Source organism: Salmo salar, chromosome ssa28, assembly GCF_905237065.1.
Source record: "Salmo salar chromosome ssa28, Ssal_v3.1, whole genome shotgun sequence".
Taxonomy (NCBI): Eukaryota; Metazoa; Chordata; class Actinopteri; order Salmoniformes; family Salmonidae; genus Salmo; species Salmo salar.
In genome coordinates this window covers 25,814,987-25,833,430 of record NC_059469.1, presented here as the reverse complement: position 1 = coordinate 25,833,430, position 18,444 = coordinate 25,814,987, and the positions used below count along the sequence as shown (strand labels likewise).

Here is an 18,444-nt window from a genome sequence, read left to right as displayed (position 1 = left end):
CCCATACATAGTCAATGTGCGGGGCCACCGGTTATTTGAGGCAGTATGTACATGTAGGTAGAGTTATTGAAGTGACTATGCATAGATGACAACAGAGAGTAGCAGCGGTGTAAAGAGGGGTGGGGGGGGGGTTGGCACTGCAAATAGTCTGGGTAGCCATTTGGCTTGGGGTAGAAGCTGTTTAGAAGCTATATATATATATTTTTTTGAGCAGTGTATATATATATATACACTGCTCAAAAAAATAAAGGAAACACTTAAACAACACAATGTAACTCCAAGTCAATCGCACTTCTGTGAAATCAAACTGTCCACTTAGGAAGCAACACTGATTGACAATAAATTTCACATGCTGTTGTGCAAATGGTATAGACAACAGGTGGAAATTATAGGCAATTAACAAGACACCCCCAATAAAGGAGTGGTTCTGCAGGTGGTGACCACAGACCACTTCTCAGTTCCTATGCTTCCTGGCTGATGTTTTGGTCACTTTTGAATGCTGGCGGTGCTTTCACTCTAGTGGTAGCATGAGACGGAGTCTACAACCCACACAAGTGGCTCAGGTAGTGCAGCTCATCCAGGATGGCACATCAATGCGAGCTGTGGCAAGAAGGTTTGCTGTGTCTGTCAGCGTAGTGTCCAGAGCATGGAGGCGCTACCAGGAGACAGGCCAGTACATCAGGAGACGTGGATGAGGCCGTAGGAGGGCAACAACCCAGCAGCAGGACCGCTACCTCCGCCTTTGTGCGAGGAGGAGCAGGAGGAGCACTGCCAGAGCCCTGCAAAATGACCTCCAGCAGGCCACAAATGTGCATGTGTCTGCTCAAACGGTCAGAAACAGACTCCATGAGGGTGGTATGAGGGCCCGACGTCCACATGTGGGGGTTGTGCTTACAGCCCAACACCGTGCAGGACGTTTGGCATTTGCCAGAGAACACCAAGATTGGCAAATTCGCCACTGGCGCCCTGTGCTCTTCACAGATGAAAGCAGGTTCACACTGAGCACATGTGACAGACGTGAAAGAGTCTGGAGATGCCGTGGAGAATGTTCTGCTGCCTGCAACATCCTCCACCATGACCGGTTTGGTGGTGGGTCAGTCATGGTGTGGGGTGGCATTTCTTTGGGGGGATGCAAAGCCCTCCATGTGCTCGCCAGAGTTAGCCTGACTGCCATTTGGTACCGAGATGAGATCCTCAGACCCCTTGTGAGACCATATGCTGGTACGGTTGGCCCTGGGTTCCTCCTAATGCAAGACAATGCTAGACCTCATGTGGCTGGAGTGTGTCAGCAGTTCCTGCAAGAGGAAGGCATTGATGCTATGGACTGGCCCGCCCGTTCCCCAGACCTGAATCCAATTGAGCACATCTGGGACATCATGTCTCGCTCCATCCACCAACGCCACGTTGCACCACAGACTGTCCAGGAGTTGGCGGATGCTTTAGTCCAGGTCTGGGAGGAGATCCCTCAGGAGACCATCCGCCACCTCATCAGGAGCATGCCCAGGCGTTGTAGGGAGGTCATACAGGCACGTGGAGGCCACACACACTACTGAGCCTCATTTTGACTTGTTTTAAGGACATTATGTCAAAGTTGGATCAGCCTGTAGTGTGGTTTTCCACTTTAATTTTGAGTGTGACTCCAAATCCAGACCTCCATGAGTTGATAAATTGGATTTCCATTGATTATTTTTGTGTGATTTTGTTGTCAGCACATTCAACTATGAAAAGAAAAAAGTATTTAATAAGATTATTTCATTCATTCAGATCTAGGATGTGTTATTTTAGTGTTCCCTTTATTTTTTAGAGCAGTATATATATATATATATATATACACATACACAGTTGAAGTCAGAAGTTTACATACACCTTAGCCAAATTCATTTAAACTCAGATTCCTGACATTTAATCCCAGTAAAAAGTCCCTATCTTAGGTCAGATAGGATCACCACTTTATTTTAAGAATGTGAAATGTCAGAATAATAGTAGAGAGAATTATTTATTTCAGCAATTATTTCTTTCATCACATTCCCAGTGGGTCAGAAGTTTACATACACCCAATTAGTATTTGGGAGCATTGCCTTTAAATTGTTGAACTTGGGTCAAACGTTTTGGGTAGCCTTCCACAAGCTTCCCACAATAAGTTGGGTGAATTTTGGCCCATTCCTCCTCACAGAGCTGGCGTAACTGAGTCAGGTTTATCGGCCTCCTTGCTCGCATACGCTTTATCAGTTCGGCACACAAATTTTCTATAGGATTGAGATCAGGGCCTTGTGATGGCCACTCCAATTACCTTGACTTTGTTGTCCTTAAGCCATTTTCCCACAACTTTGGAAGTATGCTTGGGGTCATTGTCCATTTGGAAGATCCATTTGCAACCAAGCTTTAACTTCCTGACTGATGTCTTGAGATGTTGCTTCAATATATCCACATCATTTTCCTGCCTCATGATGCCATCTATTTTGTGAAGTGCACCAGTCCCTCCTGCAGCAAAGCACCCCCACAACATGATGCTGCCACCCCCCTGCTTCACGGTTGGGATGGTGTTCTTTGGCTTGCGAGCATCCCCCTTTTTCCTCCAAACATAATGATGGTCATTATGGCCAAATTGTTCCATTTTTGTTTCATCAGACCAGAGGACATTTCTCCAAAAAGTATGATCTTTGTCCCCATGTGCAGTTACAAACCGTAGTCTGGCTTTTTAATGTCGGTTTTGGAGCAGTGGCTTCTTCCTTGCTGAGCGGCCTTTCAGGTTATGTCGATATAGGACTCGTTTTACTGTGGATATAGATACTTTTGTACCTGTTTCCTCCAGCATCTTCACAAGGTCCTTTGCTGTTGTTCTGGGATTGATTTGCACTTTTCGCACCAAAGTATGTTCATCTCTAGGAGACAGAACGCGTCTCCTTCCTGAGCGGTATGACAGCTCCATGGTCCCATGGTGTTTATACTTGCGTACTATTGTTTGTACAGATGAACGTGGTGCCTTCAGGCGTTTGGAAATCGCTCCCAAGGATGAACCAGACTTGTGGAGGTCTACAATTGTTTTTCTGAGGTCTTGACTGATTTATTTTGATTTTCCCATTATGTCAAGCAAAGAGGCACTGAGTTTGAAGGTAGGCCTTGAAATACATCCACAGGTACACGTCCAATTGACTCAAATTATGTCAATTAGCCTATCAGAAGCTTCTAAAGCCATGACATTATTTTCTGGAATTTTCCAAGCTGTTTAAAGGCACAGTCAAATTAGTGTATGTAAACTTCTGACCCACTGGAATTGAGATAAGTGAAATAATCTGTCTGTAAACAATTGTTGGAAAAATGACTTGTGTCATGCACAAAGTAGATGTCCTAACCGACTTGCCGAAACTATAGTTTGTTCACAAGAAATTTGTGGAATGGTTGAAAAATTAGTTTTAATGACTCCAACCTAACTGTATGTAAACTTCCGACTTCAACTATATGTATGTATGTATGTATGTATGTATGTATGTATATATATATATATATATATATATAACCTTTTATTTAACTAGGCAAGTCAGTTAAGAAATTCTTATTTACAATGACGGCCTACCCCGGCCAAACCCGGACGATGCTGGGCCAATTGTGCACCGCCCTATGGGACTCCCAATCACTGCCGGATATTATAGAGCCTCTTGCACTGAGAAGCAGTGCCATAGACCGCTGTGCCACTTGGGAGCCCAGCTGGGTCCTCCGCCGTGAACAACTCCTGCAGCTGACACAGATTCACGGTCACCTGTTTACCCACGGTAAATAAATTGCATACATAATTGGCAGTTTTATTTATTTAGACTCTTTTCAACCAGGTAAGTCATTGAGAAGTAAGAACACATTCTCTTTTACAGTAACTACAGCTGGCAGATTGAATGATTCCTAACCTTGATGCTTACCCTAACCTCACCTCCTTAGTTCTAACCTTACCTTAAAAACTTTCACCTGTCAATCCCTATGCTGAACCTTTACCTTTGGCTCTGCCGACTGAATATCCACATCTTAAATAATAACAAACTCACCCCGTCAGAGATGTTCCCTGAACCCGCCTTCCTACTCCTCCACTCTGGCAGACACCAGTGTGGAGGGCCCCGCCACCGTGGAGGAGGGAGACGGAGATGCTGCCTCCGCATCCATCCTCCCCAGCGGAGAGGCACCAAGAGTGGTGAGAAGATCCTGACAGATGGGCCTACCTGTGGAGGATATGAAAGGTTAGGGTTAAGGGCTAGCACTCACTCGTTGCATTTGCATTGTTTTCATGTGAGTTTGTTTCTAGGGGCAACTTGATCTTACTCAGAGGAATGACTGTGCTAGTTACAGACTTAGGATGGTGTGACTGAAGCATGTCCTGGCCAAGGAGAAACTCTGGGCCCTTATTTGTTTACTGGCCAGGTTATGGTTTAGGAAAACCTCCAGGCCCTTTGTAAGGGAAACACAGTGGGGTGCCAGGCAAGCTGCTGCCAGTCTACCTGTCCTTGATTGTTTAATCCTGCTTTGAGCAGCAGATAGAGGAACCCGGTCCATCCAGTCCCAATGACTATTACACTGCAGATGGTAAGAACCAGTCTACCGATACTGTAACTCTGGTAAGAACCAGTCTACCGATACAGTAACTCTGGTAAGAACCCGGCTACCGATACAGTAACTCTGGTAAGAACCAGTCTACCGATACTCTGGTAAGAACCAGTCTACCGATACTGTAACTCTGGTAAGAACCAGTCTACCGATACAGTAACTCTGGTAAGAACCAGTCTACCGATACAGTAACTCTGGTAAGAACCAGTCTACCGATACAGTAACTCTGATAAGAACCAGTCTACCGATACAGTAACTCTGGTAAGAACCAGTCTACCGATACAGTAACTCTGGTAAGAACCAGTCTACCGATACAGTAACTCTGGTAAGAACCAGTCTACCGATACAGTAACTCTGGTAAGAACCAGTCTACCGATACAGTAACTCTGGTAAGAACCAGTCTACCGATACAGTAACTCTGGTAAGAACCAGTCTACCGATACAGTAACTCTGGTAAGAACCAGTCTACCGATACAGTAACTCTGGTAAGAACCAGTCTACCGATATAGTAACTCTGGTAAGAACCAGTCTACCGATACAGTAACTCTGGTAAGAACCCGTCTACCGATACAGTAACTCTGGTAAGAACCCGTCTACCGATACAGTAACTCTGGTAAGAACCAGTCTACCGATACAGTAACTCTGGTAAGAACCCGTCTACCGATACAGTAACTCTGGTAAGAACCAGTCTACCGATACAGTAACTCTGGTAAGAACCAGTCTACCGATACAGTAACTCTGGTAAGAACCAGTCTACCGATACAGTAACTCTGGTAAGAACCAGTCTACCGATACAGTAACTCTGGTAAGAACCCGGCTACCGATACAGTAACTCTGGTAAGAACCCGGCTACCGATACAGTAACTCTGGTAAGAACCAGTCTACCGATACAGTAACTCTGGTAAGAACCAGTCTACCGATACAGTAACTCTGGTAAGAACCAGTCATCTAATTAAGTCTGCTAGTCACACATGAAGAACTGGCACAGTGGCAGGCAGTGTAATGGTATTAGCAGAGTTATGTAAGGTACAGTAGTTACCTGGCTGTGTCACTAGGTCAACTGTAGCCTACTGGATGAAAGTAGGGCTCCGCTCCAATATCCACACTAGAATTCCATTTAAAAAATATGCCCAATACATTGCTCCATGTTAAGTTGTATGTTAGTGTGGTTATTTGGAAAGTAGCCATTCTCTCTCTCCACCATATGGAATTAGAAAGCATTTGATCTAATTCAGTTAATTCAGATTGTATGATAGGCCTGTCTACTGTGTTTCTGTTGAGGTTCTAGAATAGACGGCAACCTGAGAAAGTCACTTTAGAATGTTATGCACCGAAGGTGACTCACATCAACACATCAATAATTTAATTGAAATGTTGCACTAAGTAAAATATTGCATTAACCCTTGAACTGTCTCTTCTTGAAAAACAATTCACCTTAAAATTCCTATTACTAACAACTCAAATAAGAACTTCCCATTGTTTTTTTTCCAACTTCATGTTTATTTTGGAAATAACAAGAGTTCTACTAGGAGGTTGAGTCAAAGGAAGGTCATACCAGCAATGCCATATTTGAATGGAAATTTGCATAGCATTTGTGACCGACCACCTCGATTTGAAAGTGTTTTTATTTTTAATTTTTACATAGGATAAGAGATTCAGAGCTAGAAAATAGTATATCATACACTGCAGTTGAGGAACAAATGGGAAAGTAATTCTGCTTTTAAAGTTGATAAACTCGTAACCCCACTTTTGAGAAAATGGCCTTTGAATATTTTGGTACACCTACTGGAGAAGTCTTCTTTGTCTACACCCATTCAGAATCGTTCACACCCTCTTAAGCCTTAGCCCCACCCATCTCTTTAATGATTCACATGTGAGACCATGTGCTAAACAGTGAGTACGGTAGTTTTCTAACAAAAGATTTCAAGACTTGAGGCCGGTTTATACTACTTCTATCGACATGTCTGTATACAGTTGTCGCAGTGACATCATGAACATTCTATTGTCGTCCAACATCAAACATGTCGTTATGAAAAAGTATAAACACAAGAACAACAGGCTGCATGACAACATGCAGCCTGGGAGTCCAAAATAGAATAACTGTTGTTTTTTAACACCTATAAACCCATCTGTTTAAAAATGGATTCCGTATATGTCAATCTAGCAAACCAGGCAACTAAAATGACATTTTACCCCTTTTTTGTGATATCCAATTGGTAGTTACAGTCTTGTCCCCATCGCTGCAACTCCAGTACGGACTCGGGAGAGGCGAAGGTCGAGAGCCATGCGTCCTCCGAAACATGACCGTGCCAAGCATCACTGCTTCTTGACACACTGCTCACTTAACCCAGAAGCCAGTCGCACCAATGTGTCAGAGGAAACACTGTACACCTGGCAACCGTGTCAGCGTGCATGCGCCCGGCCCATCACAGGAGTCGTTAGAACGCAATGGGACAAAGACATCCCGGCCGGCCAAACCCTCCCATAACGTGGATGACGCTGGGCCAATTGTGCGCCGCCTCATGGGTCTCCAGGTTGCAGACAGCTGCAACACAGCCCGGGATCTAACCTGAATCTATAGTGACGCCGCTAGCATTGCGATGCAGTGCCTTAGAGACCGGGCAACAACCTCTCCCTCAAAGTCAGTGAAACAAAGGAGCTGATCGTGAATTGCAGGAAACGGAGAGCTGAGCACACCACCATTCACATCGACAGGGCTCTAGCTGAGCGGGCCGAGAGCTTCAAGTTCCTCTGTGTCAACATCACTAAGGATCCATCATGCTCCAAACACACCAACAAAGTCGTGAAGAGGGCACAACAACGCCTCTTCCCTGCAGGAGTCTGAAAAGATTTGTCATGGGCTCTCAGATCCTGAAAAAGTCCTACAGATGCACCATTGAGAGCATCTTGACTGGCTGCATCGCTGCTTCATATGGAAACTGCATGGCATCCGACGGCAAGGCACTACAGAGGGTAGTGCGGATGGCCCAGGACCTCTATACCAGGCGGTGTCAGAGGAAGGCCCTAAAACTGTCAAAGACTCCAGCCACCCAAGTCAAATACTGTTCTCTCTGCTACCGCACGGCAAGAGGTACCGATGCTCCAAGTCTGGAACCTACAGGACTCTGAACAGCTTCTACCCCCAAGCCATAACACTGCTAAATAGTTAGTCTGGGTAGCTATTTGGTTAACTTCTATATTTAACTATCTGCATTTACCCTTTTTGTGCTAAAACAAATTGGACAGAAGAGCGCAGTGACTTTCAACATGGCAGGGTCATAAGATACCACCTTTCCAACAAGTCATTTCGTCAAATTTCTGCCCTGCTAGAGCTGCCCTGGTCAACTGTAAATGCTGTTATTGTGAAGTGGAAATGTCTAGGAACAACAACGACTCAGCTGTGAAGTGGTAGGCCAAACAAACTCACAAAGGGACCGCCGAGTGCTGAAGCGCATAGCACGTACAATTAGTCAGTCCTCGGTTGTAACACTCACTACCCAGTGAGTGTTGGAGCAGGGAAACACGTTCTCTGAAGTGATGAATCACACTTCCCCATCTGGCAGTCCGACGGATGTATCTGGGTTTGGCAGATGCAAAGAGAACGCTACCTCCCTGAATGCATAGTGCCAACTGTAAAGTTTGGTGGAGAAGGAATAATGGTCAAGGGCTGTTTTTCATGGTTCGGGCTAGGCCCCCTTTGTTCCAGTGAAAGGAAATCTTACTGCTACAGCATACAATGACATTCTAGATGATTCTGTGCTTCCAACTTTGTGGCAACAGTTTGGGGAAAGCCCTTTCCTATTTCAGCATGACAAGTTCCATACAAAAATAGTTGGTTGAGACTGGTGTGGAAGAACATGACTGGCCTGCACAGAGCCCTGACCTCAACCCCATCGAACACCTTTGGGATGAATTGGAACGCCGAACAGCCAGGCCTAATCGCCCAACATCATTGCCCGACCTCACTAATGCTCATGGCTGAATGGAAACAAGTCCGCGCAGCAATGTTCCACCATCTACTGGAAAGCCTTCCCAGAAGAGTGGAGGCTGTAATAGCAGCAAAGGGGAACCAACTCCATATTAATGCCCATAATTTTGGAATGAGATGTTCGACCAGCAGGTGACCACTTACTTTTGGTCATGTAGTGTATAACCCTCAATGACCTTGTACCCCTTGTAAATAACCACATTATCATTACTCATTGTGTATCTATTATTACATGTTTTACTTTTATTATTTCTCCATTTTCTTTCTCTCTGCATTGTTGGTAATCATTTCAATGTTAACCCACACCTGTTGTTTACGAAGCATGTGACAAATACATTTGATAGGTGATCTTTCTTAAGGCTAGGCGTCCCGCTAGCGGGACAACTTCCGGTGAAACTGGAGGGCGCGCAATTCAAATAAATAATCCTAAAAATAATGGATAGTAAACATTTAGGAACATACAAGTGTCTTATATCGGTTAAAAACGTACATTCTTGTTAATCTAACTGCACTGTCCGATTTACAATAGGCTTTACAGCGAAAGCATGCATGCGATTGTTTGAGGACGGCGCCCCACATCAAAATATTTTCCCACTGGTTTCACAAATTCACAAATAGCGATTAAATATTCACTTACTTTTTGAAAATCTTCCTCTGATTGTCATCCAAAGGGTCCCAGCTACAACATGTTGTGTTGTTTTGTTAGATAAAATCCTTCTTTATATCCCAAAAAGTCTTTAGTTGGCACCATTGATTTGAGTAATCCGATCGTTCAACATGCCAAGATAGGATTCCGAAAATCTTCCCCTAAACTTTGTTTCAACAACTCAAAATACGTTTCTATTTAATCCTCAGATACCCTAAAATGTAATTAAACTATAATATTTCACACGGAAGGAAGTATGTTCAATAGGAAAACGATATTAGTAGGTGCGTGTCCTCTTCCTCGCACGCATACATGAATTTCCAAGTCTATCCCTGTGGTAAAACGCATTATTCTTCCTCATTTTGGAAGAAACAAGCCTGAAACCTTGAACATAGACTGCTGACACCCAGTGGAAGCCATAGGAATTGCATCCTGAGAGCTAGATTTCAGAATGACCCTATACTTTCCACTGTAAGAGCATGGGCTCTCAAAAAAGAAAATTCTGGATGGTTTGCCCCTAAACAAGGCAGTTAACCCACTGTTCCTAGGCTGTCACTAAAAATAAGAATTTGTTCTTATCTGACTTGCCTAGTTAAATAAAGGTTAAAAAATGCACAGATAGGACTCCAGTAATTATGCTGCAATAGTTTGTGTCGGTGGGCTAGGGTCAGTCTGTTATATCTGGAGTATTTCTCCTGTGTCCTGTGTGAATTTAAGTATGCTCCCTCTAATTCTCTCTCTTTCTCTTTCTCTTCTCTCAGAGGACCTGAGCCCTAGGACCATGCCTCAGGACTACTTGGCCTGATGACTCCTTGCTGTCCCCAGTCCACCTGGACGTGCTGCTGCTCCAGTTTCAACGGTTCTGCCTGCGGCTTCGGAACCCTGACCTGTTCACCAGACGTGCTACTTTGTCCCGGACCTGCTGTTTTCGACTCTCTCTCTCTACTGCACCTGCTGTCTCTAACTCTGAATGATTGGCTATGATAAGCCAACTGTCATTTACTCCTGAGGTGCTGACCTGTTGCACCCTCTACAACCACTGTGATTATTATTATTGACCCTGCTGTTCATCTGTGAACGTTTGAACATCTTGGCCATGTTCTGTTATAATCCCCACCCGGCACAGCCAGAAGAGGACTGGCCACCCCTCAGAGCCTGGTTCCTCTCTAGGTTTCTTCCTGGGTTCCTGCCTTTCTAGGCCTGGTTCCTCTGTAGGTTTCTTCCTAGGTTCCTGCCTTTCTAGGGAGTTTTTCCTTGTGACCGTGCTTCTACATCTGCATTGCCTGCTGTTTGGGGTTTTAGACTGGGTTTCTGTATAGCACTTTGGGACATCGGCTGATGTAAAAAGGGCTTCATAAATACATTTGATTGATTAATTGATTGATTGACTGCAAATTTCAACCATATGTGTATCAAAGCATCTGGTCATATGTACACAGGTTTAATTGGCATGCAGATATGTGACAATCAAAGACAATTATGCAGTTTTGCAAATATGTCCAAGAAAGTCTGAAAAAGTAAACGTGTTTGTTTATTTTTCTTTTGTTAGTCTGCATCAAAACATACATATTTGGACTCCTTTTGTGTAAAGGTATGAGGCCAGAAACTACTGTGCATTTCAGCTGCAAACAAAGGGTTTTGGAAATTAGTCTTCCACCCAGCCAATATAGGTCAAGGATAGTCTCGTGCGTAAAAGCCGAATACACAACTCTGGAATAAGAAATACTATAGGAAACACGGTCTTACCCTAAAACGATAGTGTCACGTTGTTCTTATGCTTTTTCCAATATCATTTGCTCTATGTTATTTTGTTCTGTCCTGCACTGCGGTATATCCGGTCAATTATGGATAATAAAGGACCTTTGACTTATCGATAGCTCTGTGCACTTGGTGTTGTTGTCAATTGGCCGCACTCTGTAGTTTTGTCATCTCGGGTCGACACCACTGTGCATATCTACCAATGAGAACGGACATGGTAATTAACCCCACCTTATAGGGCCGGATGGAATGTTTTCTCGAGCAATCAGAGTTTGTGGGCGGGGCAGGGTGTGAAGATCCGCCCCTCGGCCACGTAGTTAATCTATTGACGTCAATGCTCCTGGCAAGAAGCAGTGTGTGAGGGGCTTGACGATTATGTGTGAGACAAAAATCACTCCCCTACAGCGTGTGTGTGTGCCTTTGCCTGCTTGGGTACGGAATGTCCCTGTAGTGTATGGCATCTCCCTGTGCGCACTAACTTCCCACTTTCACAGCAGGTTACAAGATTGCAAGAGTTGAATGCACTCATGACATAAAACGGTATAATTGTGCATCATCTACAAGGGACATGGCGTCATGCTGACATTTAGAAACCCACGTGAACTCGTCATCTTTAGGTTGCCATTATGTGTTCTGCCCTGAAGTCAACGCACTCAGCAACCGATGGAAGACTATTGATTACTGCACGACTTTTGGCTTCATGACCCCCAGCCTGACCTGACCTAATCATATCTACAATGATCAGACTGACATGTTGCATCATATCTTGGAAGGCTATAGTGTAATGTGTATTACCTATGCCCTGTGTGTGTGTTATGTGATGTGTGTATGACCTAGTTAAATAAAGGTTAAATATTTTTTTCCAATTTTTAATGGCATATAAAATATTGTGTACAATTAGGCTATGTGTGTTGTGTGTTTGTTCAGTGTAAGTCTGTATGTGTGTGCGTGCGTTCACGCGTGAGCATGCACAGTATGTCAAATCAAATCAAATCTGTGTGTGTGTGTGTGTGTGTGTGTGTGTGTAGGCCACCAAGGGGCAGCAGAGTGCATCAGAAGGATTAGTAACCTCGGAAGGTTTATAGTGTAATGTGTATTATCTATGCCCTGTGTGTCTGTGTGTGTGTGTGTGTGTGTGTGTGTGTGTGTGTGTGTTATGTTAAGGGGCATCAGAGTGCTTCAGAAGGATTAGTAACCTCTTGGAAGTAACCTACTGCTGGAGATTATTTGAGAACCAGGGGAGGAGCCTTTCACTAGCGAAGTGTCTCCTCATAAAACAGGAAAACAGACTCACTAAACATTTCTGACACTCAGCCAACTCTCAAGATTCTTTCAAGGCAAACAGTTATTATTGTCTGCTCTATTCTTATGCATCACATTCCAAGGTTTTGGCTCCACTCTGAAAACAGCATGTTTGTCTCAGCCACATAATGTTGTCTTTTTGACAACTTGGCAGGAAAAAGTGTATGGTTTAGTCAAACTCTGTCAACCTTTTAATCAACTTCAATACTGCCAGCTAACCAAACACATTGTTGTATTAACGTTGTCAAGAAAACTGTTTCAGGAGTGTGAACACATTTAATGCGCTTAAAGAACAGAGATTGATGAGGAACAAAGAGATTAACATGAATCAAACAAACTCTCAGCAAACTCTGTCTCTCTCAATTCAGTTCAATTCAATTTAAATTCAAGGTGCTTTGGCATGGGAAACATATGTTAACATTGACAAATAATCTCACACACACACACGCACACACACACACACACACACACACACACACAATAGGACAGGCAGAGAGTGAGAGAGAGAACAAACACCATTGTAAATACAACCCATATTTATGTTTATTTATTTTGCCTTTTGTACTTCAACTATTTGCATATTGTTACAACACTGTACATAGTCGTAATATAATATTTTAAATGCTTATATTATTTTGTGAGTGTGATGTTTACTGTTCATTTCTGATTGTTTTCCACTTTTGGTTATTATCTATTTCACTTGTTTTGGCAATGTAAACATATGTTTCCAATGGCAATAACGTCCTTTGAATTGAATTGAGAGGAGGAGCGGTCTTTGAATTTGAATCCGTCCCCCTTTCGGTTTCCTACCCCAACCCCCGAGAGAGACGGAGAGAGAGAGGGGGGGGGAGTGGAAAGGAAACGGAAAAGACGAAACACACACAATCCTCCTAATTTCAAAACCCCGGGCTGTGCAGAAGAAAAGACAACTCGCTGACAAATTGTACACTTCTAACCACCTATTTATTTGTCAATCTACCCTTCCTTTTACTTTTCCGTTTTTTTCTGTCCTTATTATCAGTCGGTGGTAGATTGAACTCCCCTGCTCTACTAAGTAAAAGGTCCCAGTGTTCGCTGGAGCAGAGATGCCCCCCCAGCCGGAGGTGAGCACAAATTTCCGGGACTTCCTCAAGAGTTTTCTCGGCATCATCCGAATTCTCCAAATCCTATTCGGAGCTGGACTATGGGTCACAATCGCGGCCAACAAATACGAAGGCTCCATCCACTTCGTCCTGTTCGTGGCAGTCCTCTTCTGGCTCCTCACCCTCGCCGCCTTTTTCATCACTCTCCTGGACAAGCAGGACCTCGTCCCCATCTTGGGAGGGGACCGGTGGTTGCTTAGCAACCTTGTTCACGACATCGCGGCCGCCGTGCTGTATCTACCGGCGATCGGCGTCATGATCTACAAAACGGAGCGGTACGCATACTGCAACCTGGAGCAATACAAACACAACTGCCTGTATAAAGTCTACCTGGCTGCCGCCGTGTTCGCATGTCTGGGCGCTGTGGTGTATCTTGTCTCGGCGGTGTATATGGGATGTAGGAAGTGCCGGGGTGAGCAGACGGTGGTTTGAGAGAGAGAGAAGGGAGGACAGAGGGGAACAGAGTGGACTGGTGGAGGGAGGCAAGAGCTTTCCCTGGATAGGGGAGAGGGCACGGGTGGAGAGGGGGTATTTTATGTCCTCCAAAACTGAGTGTCTTCTTGGCTCAAACTCCTACAGGTTTGTCCATATTCTGTTCCGTAATTTAAAGTCAGTATCATTTCAGTAGCTTACCAAAGTATATATTTTATATTTTTGTCTGTGTTTTTTTGTTGGACTATAATACTTTTTTGGTAGGCCTACTCCAGTGTTTTTGTTTTGACTGACAACATTCCAAAGCTCTGAGAAGTCCAGTCCAGGCATGGACGTGCTATCTGTGCCTTTAAAAACAAATACCTTATGCTTTTCAGCCTACAACAAGCTGTAATAGCAAGGACATGAGATTATATGCCTTTGATATGAAAATAACTGCACCATATTTGTTGCTAATGTTTTTAAGTGTTTTTTTTAGCAAGAAAGAATCCTTGTCTATATCAAAAACAAAACCAACTCTGTTCCTAATTAAAGTGTCCTTCATGTTAAGACCAAATGTTGATGCATTAAAACCAATGTCAGGGTTCTCTTCTTTGGTAATAACACTGTCATTAATGATTTCTGCTTGTAGGGCCAGATATGATTTATAGAAGTATCTTATTGCTAGCACTATTATTATCATTATTTTGCAGTAATAAGCCTAGGCCCAGTGCTTGTCTTGGGCAGGAGTTCACTGGAGCTGAGTACCAGCATCAATGTTCTGCTGCTTGAGCTCCTGTTCCTATTATAGAATATTAGCTCAAAAGCATTATGGAGCTCCTGCACCTACATATAAAGTGTACCGGCACACATAATGAGTACCGGAACCTATTTCAGTCCAAGTCAAGCATTGCCTACAGTAATCCTGTTTGTTTTCAATAATAACAATTTCCAGAGTTTTTTCTAATCTGAAAAGTATGCCTCTGCAAACTCTGTCTGGCCCTACTTTTATGTGTGTGTGTCTATGTGAGTGTGTGTGTTCAAGTGCAGATTATGGTGATGGTTTCCCAAACGAGAGCCAGATTGGTGTGGGGAGCAGATTGGGGTGGGGAGCCCTCAGCTACTTCCTGTCTGAGACAAACTGGCTTAACCAATCAGCAGGGGTGGCTGGGATGCCACACAGCCACATGAAAGACAGAAGAGTGTGTGCCTTTACCCTGTAATCACTGCCTCTGTGACTGGAACTGTGTATGTGTGTGGGTATGTATTTATGTGATTATTGTTATATCTGAGTGTGTGTGTGTGTGTGTGTGTGAGACAGAGAGAGAGATAAAGATCATAGTGATTGGGAAAGTGGCAGTTCTTACAGGAATTAACGGTGGGGGTTTAGGGTGTGTATGTGGAGGGGGAGGGAGGAGAAGGGTTGATGATTAGTGATGTAGAAGTGGTCTGCAGGGAGATGAGATGAGTAGTGGTCTATTCCTGGCAAACACACATTTCCTGCTAACTTCCTCCTCAGAGAGCAAAAAGAAACAAAGCATGACAATGAAGCAGAAATAAATCCAGCCACAGAGTGTATGACACAGCCTAAACCTAGTGGACACATGTTCTGTGCTGAGCCAGAGAGACATGAAGGAAGAGATGTGAAAATGTTGGAACAGGACCCATGTTCTGTGCTGAGCCAGAGAGACATGAAGGAAGAGATGTGAAAATGTTGGAACAGGACCCATGTTCTGTGCTGAGCCAGAGAGACATGAAGGAAGGGAAGGATGTAGGAAGCGATATTTACATTTTGGAACAGGACCCATGTTCTGTGATGAGCCAGAGAGACATGAAGGAAGAGATGTGAAAATGTTGGAACAGGACCCATGTTCAGTGCTGAGCCAGAGAGACATTATTAAGAAAGGGAGGGATGTAGGAAGCGATTTTTACATTTTGGAACAGGACCCATGTTCTGTGATGAGCCAGAGAGACATGAAGCAAGGGAGGAAGGAAGAATTGTGAAAATGTTGGTTGCTGAGCCCTGAGTAGACTAGAGGACATGAAACACAAGATGGAATGGTAAGGCTAATGTTGAACAGATGCATTGCAGGGATATAAAGTATGTGTGTGTGTGTGTGTGTGAGAGAGAGAGAGTCATAAGTGATGGGTCTGCAGCACAGGCCAAGCAAACAGCTCAGATAGAAACAAAGTAGATCCTTCCTTCCTCAATAAGACCTGCTAACTCCACCCCTCCTACACTCACAACTTCAATCAGTAACAAATACTTTTCATTTGATCCCTTACAATGGTCCTCTTCCCAAATGTACAGTTATGTGCATCTGATTTGTTTTTGGGGAAACGGACAGCTTTGCTTGTGTTGCATAAAGGAGTTGTCGTTTTCTCAAATTTTCTCTCCAGTCAGAAGCAGATATTTTGACTCAGCCATGTATGGACTGACTGTAAGAGCAAGACACTGTGCCTCAGAGCGTCTGCCAAGGAACTAAGTGTAATGTGTGTCGGAGCTGCTGCCTAGTGTTTCAGAACATGGGTGAGTGAGAGAGAGAGAGAGAGACATTGGACAGATGTGGAATAGAGTGAGATTATGTTTTACCATCTTAACTAAGAAATAAAGAAGGGGATTAGGACAGAGACGGAGGGAGAAGAAGAAAGACGGGGACGAGAGAGAGATAGACTGTGAGGAAAATATAAAGAGTGAGAGAGAATGAGTGAATGAGAGCATTTGTGACAGAGAAACCCTGGGAGAAGGGCACTTCAACACATATAAAGCCAGACAGATTAGTTAGAGTGCCAGCCCAGTGATATTTACTCTGGCTACTCAACCAGAGAGACATTTCCTGTATGGACTCAAACTGGACAAGAGTAGACTGGGCGAGACCAGTTAACACTTTAATGGTCTCGATCTCTCTCAATTAAATTAAATTCAAAGGGGTTGGGAACATATGTTTACATTCCCAAAGCAAGTAAATAGATAAAACAAAAGTAAAATAAACAATAAAAATGAACAGTAAACATTACACTCACAAAAGTTCCAAAGGAAAAGAGACATTTCAAATGTCATATTATGGCTGTACAGTGCCTTCGGTAAGTATTCAGACCCCTTGACTTTTTCCACATTTTGTTACGTTACAGCCTAATTCTAAAATGGATAACAAAAAAAAGAAGCTCAGCAATCTACACACAATAACCCATAATGACAAAGCGAAAATAGGTTTTTAGAAATTTTTGCACATTTATTAAGAATAAAAAACTGAAATACCTTATTTACATAAGTATTCAGCCCCTTTGCTATGAGACTCGAAATTGAGCTCAAGTGCATCCTGTTTCCTTTGATCATCCTTGAGATGTTTCTACAACTTGATTGGAGTCCACCTGTGGTACATTCAATTGATTGGACAAGATTTGGAAAGGCACACACCTGTCTATATAAGGTCCCACAGTTGACAGTGCATGTCAGAGCAAAAACCAATGCATGAGGTTGAAGGAATTGTCCGTAGAGCTCTGAGACAGGATTGTGTCAAGGCACAGATCTGTGGAAGGGTACCAAAACATTTTTACATCATTGAAGGTCCCCAAGAACACAGTGGCCTCCATCATTCTTGGAAGAAGTTTGGAACCACCAAAACTCTTCCTAGAGCTGGCCTCCTGGCCAAACTGAGCAATAGGGGAGAAGGGCCTTGGTCAGGGAGGTGACTAAGAACCCGATGGTCACTCTGACAGAGCTCTACAGTTCCTCTGTAGAGATGGGAGAACCTTCCAGAAGGACAACCATCTCTGCAGCACTCCACCAATCAGGCCTTTATGGTAGAGTGACCAGACTGAAGCCACTCCTCAGAAAAAGGCACATGACAGCCACTTGGAGTTTGCCAAAAGGCACCTACAGACTCTCAGACCATGAGAAACCAAGATTGAACTCTTTGGCCTGAATGCCAAGTGTCACATCTGGAGGAAACCTGGCACCATCACTACGGTGAAGCATGGTGGTGGCAGCATCATGCTGTGGGGATGTTTTTCATTGGCAGGGACTGGAAGACTTGTCAGGATCGAGGCAAAGATGAACAGAGCAAAGTACAGAAAGATCCTTGATGAAAACCTGCTCCAGAGCACTCAGGACCTCAGACTGGGATGAAGGTTCACATTCCAACAGGACAACGACCCTAAGCACACAGCCAAGACAACGCAGGAGTGGCTTCCGGACAAGTCTCTGAATGTCATTGAGTGGCCCAGCCAGAGCCCGGACTTGAATCCGATTGAACATCTCTGGAGAGACCTGAAAATAGCTGTGCAGCAACACTCACCATCCAACCTGACAGAGCTTGAGAGGATCTGCAGAGAAGAATGGGAGAAACTCACCACATACATGTGTGCCAACTTGTAGCATCAAACCCAAGAAGACTCAAGGCTGTAATCGCTGCCAAAGGTGCTTCAACAAAGTACTAAGTAAATGGTCTGAATACTTATGCAAATATGATATTTCAGTAGAATTATTATTTTTTAATTAGCACACATTTTTCTAAAAGTCTGTTTTCACTTTGTCATTATGGGGTATTGTGTGTAGATTGCTAAGGATATTTTTTTATTCAATCCATTATAGAATAAGGCTGTAATGT

At 43.8% G+C, this 18,444-nt stretch overlaps 1 protein-coding gene across 1 annotated transcript; it reads left to right on the top strand.

The window, feature by feature from the left end:
* Positions 1–13,112: 13,112 nt before the first annotated feature.
* LOC106589755 (MARVEL domain-containing protein 1) lies at positions 13,113–14,441 on the top strand. The gene has a single exon (XM_014180073.2). It carries the CDS (start codon positions 13,367–13,369, stop codon positions 13,853–13,855), a length of 489 nt encoding a protein of 162 aa, XP_014035548.1. The 5' UTR covers positions 13,113–13,366; the 3' UTR covers positions 13,856–14,441.
* Positions 14,442–18,444: the final 4,003 nt, after the last annotated feature.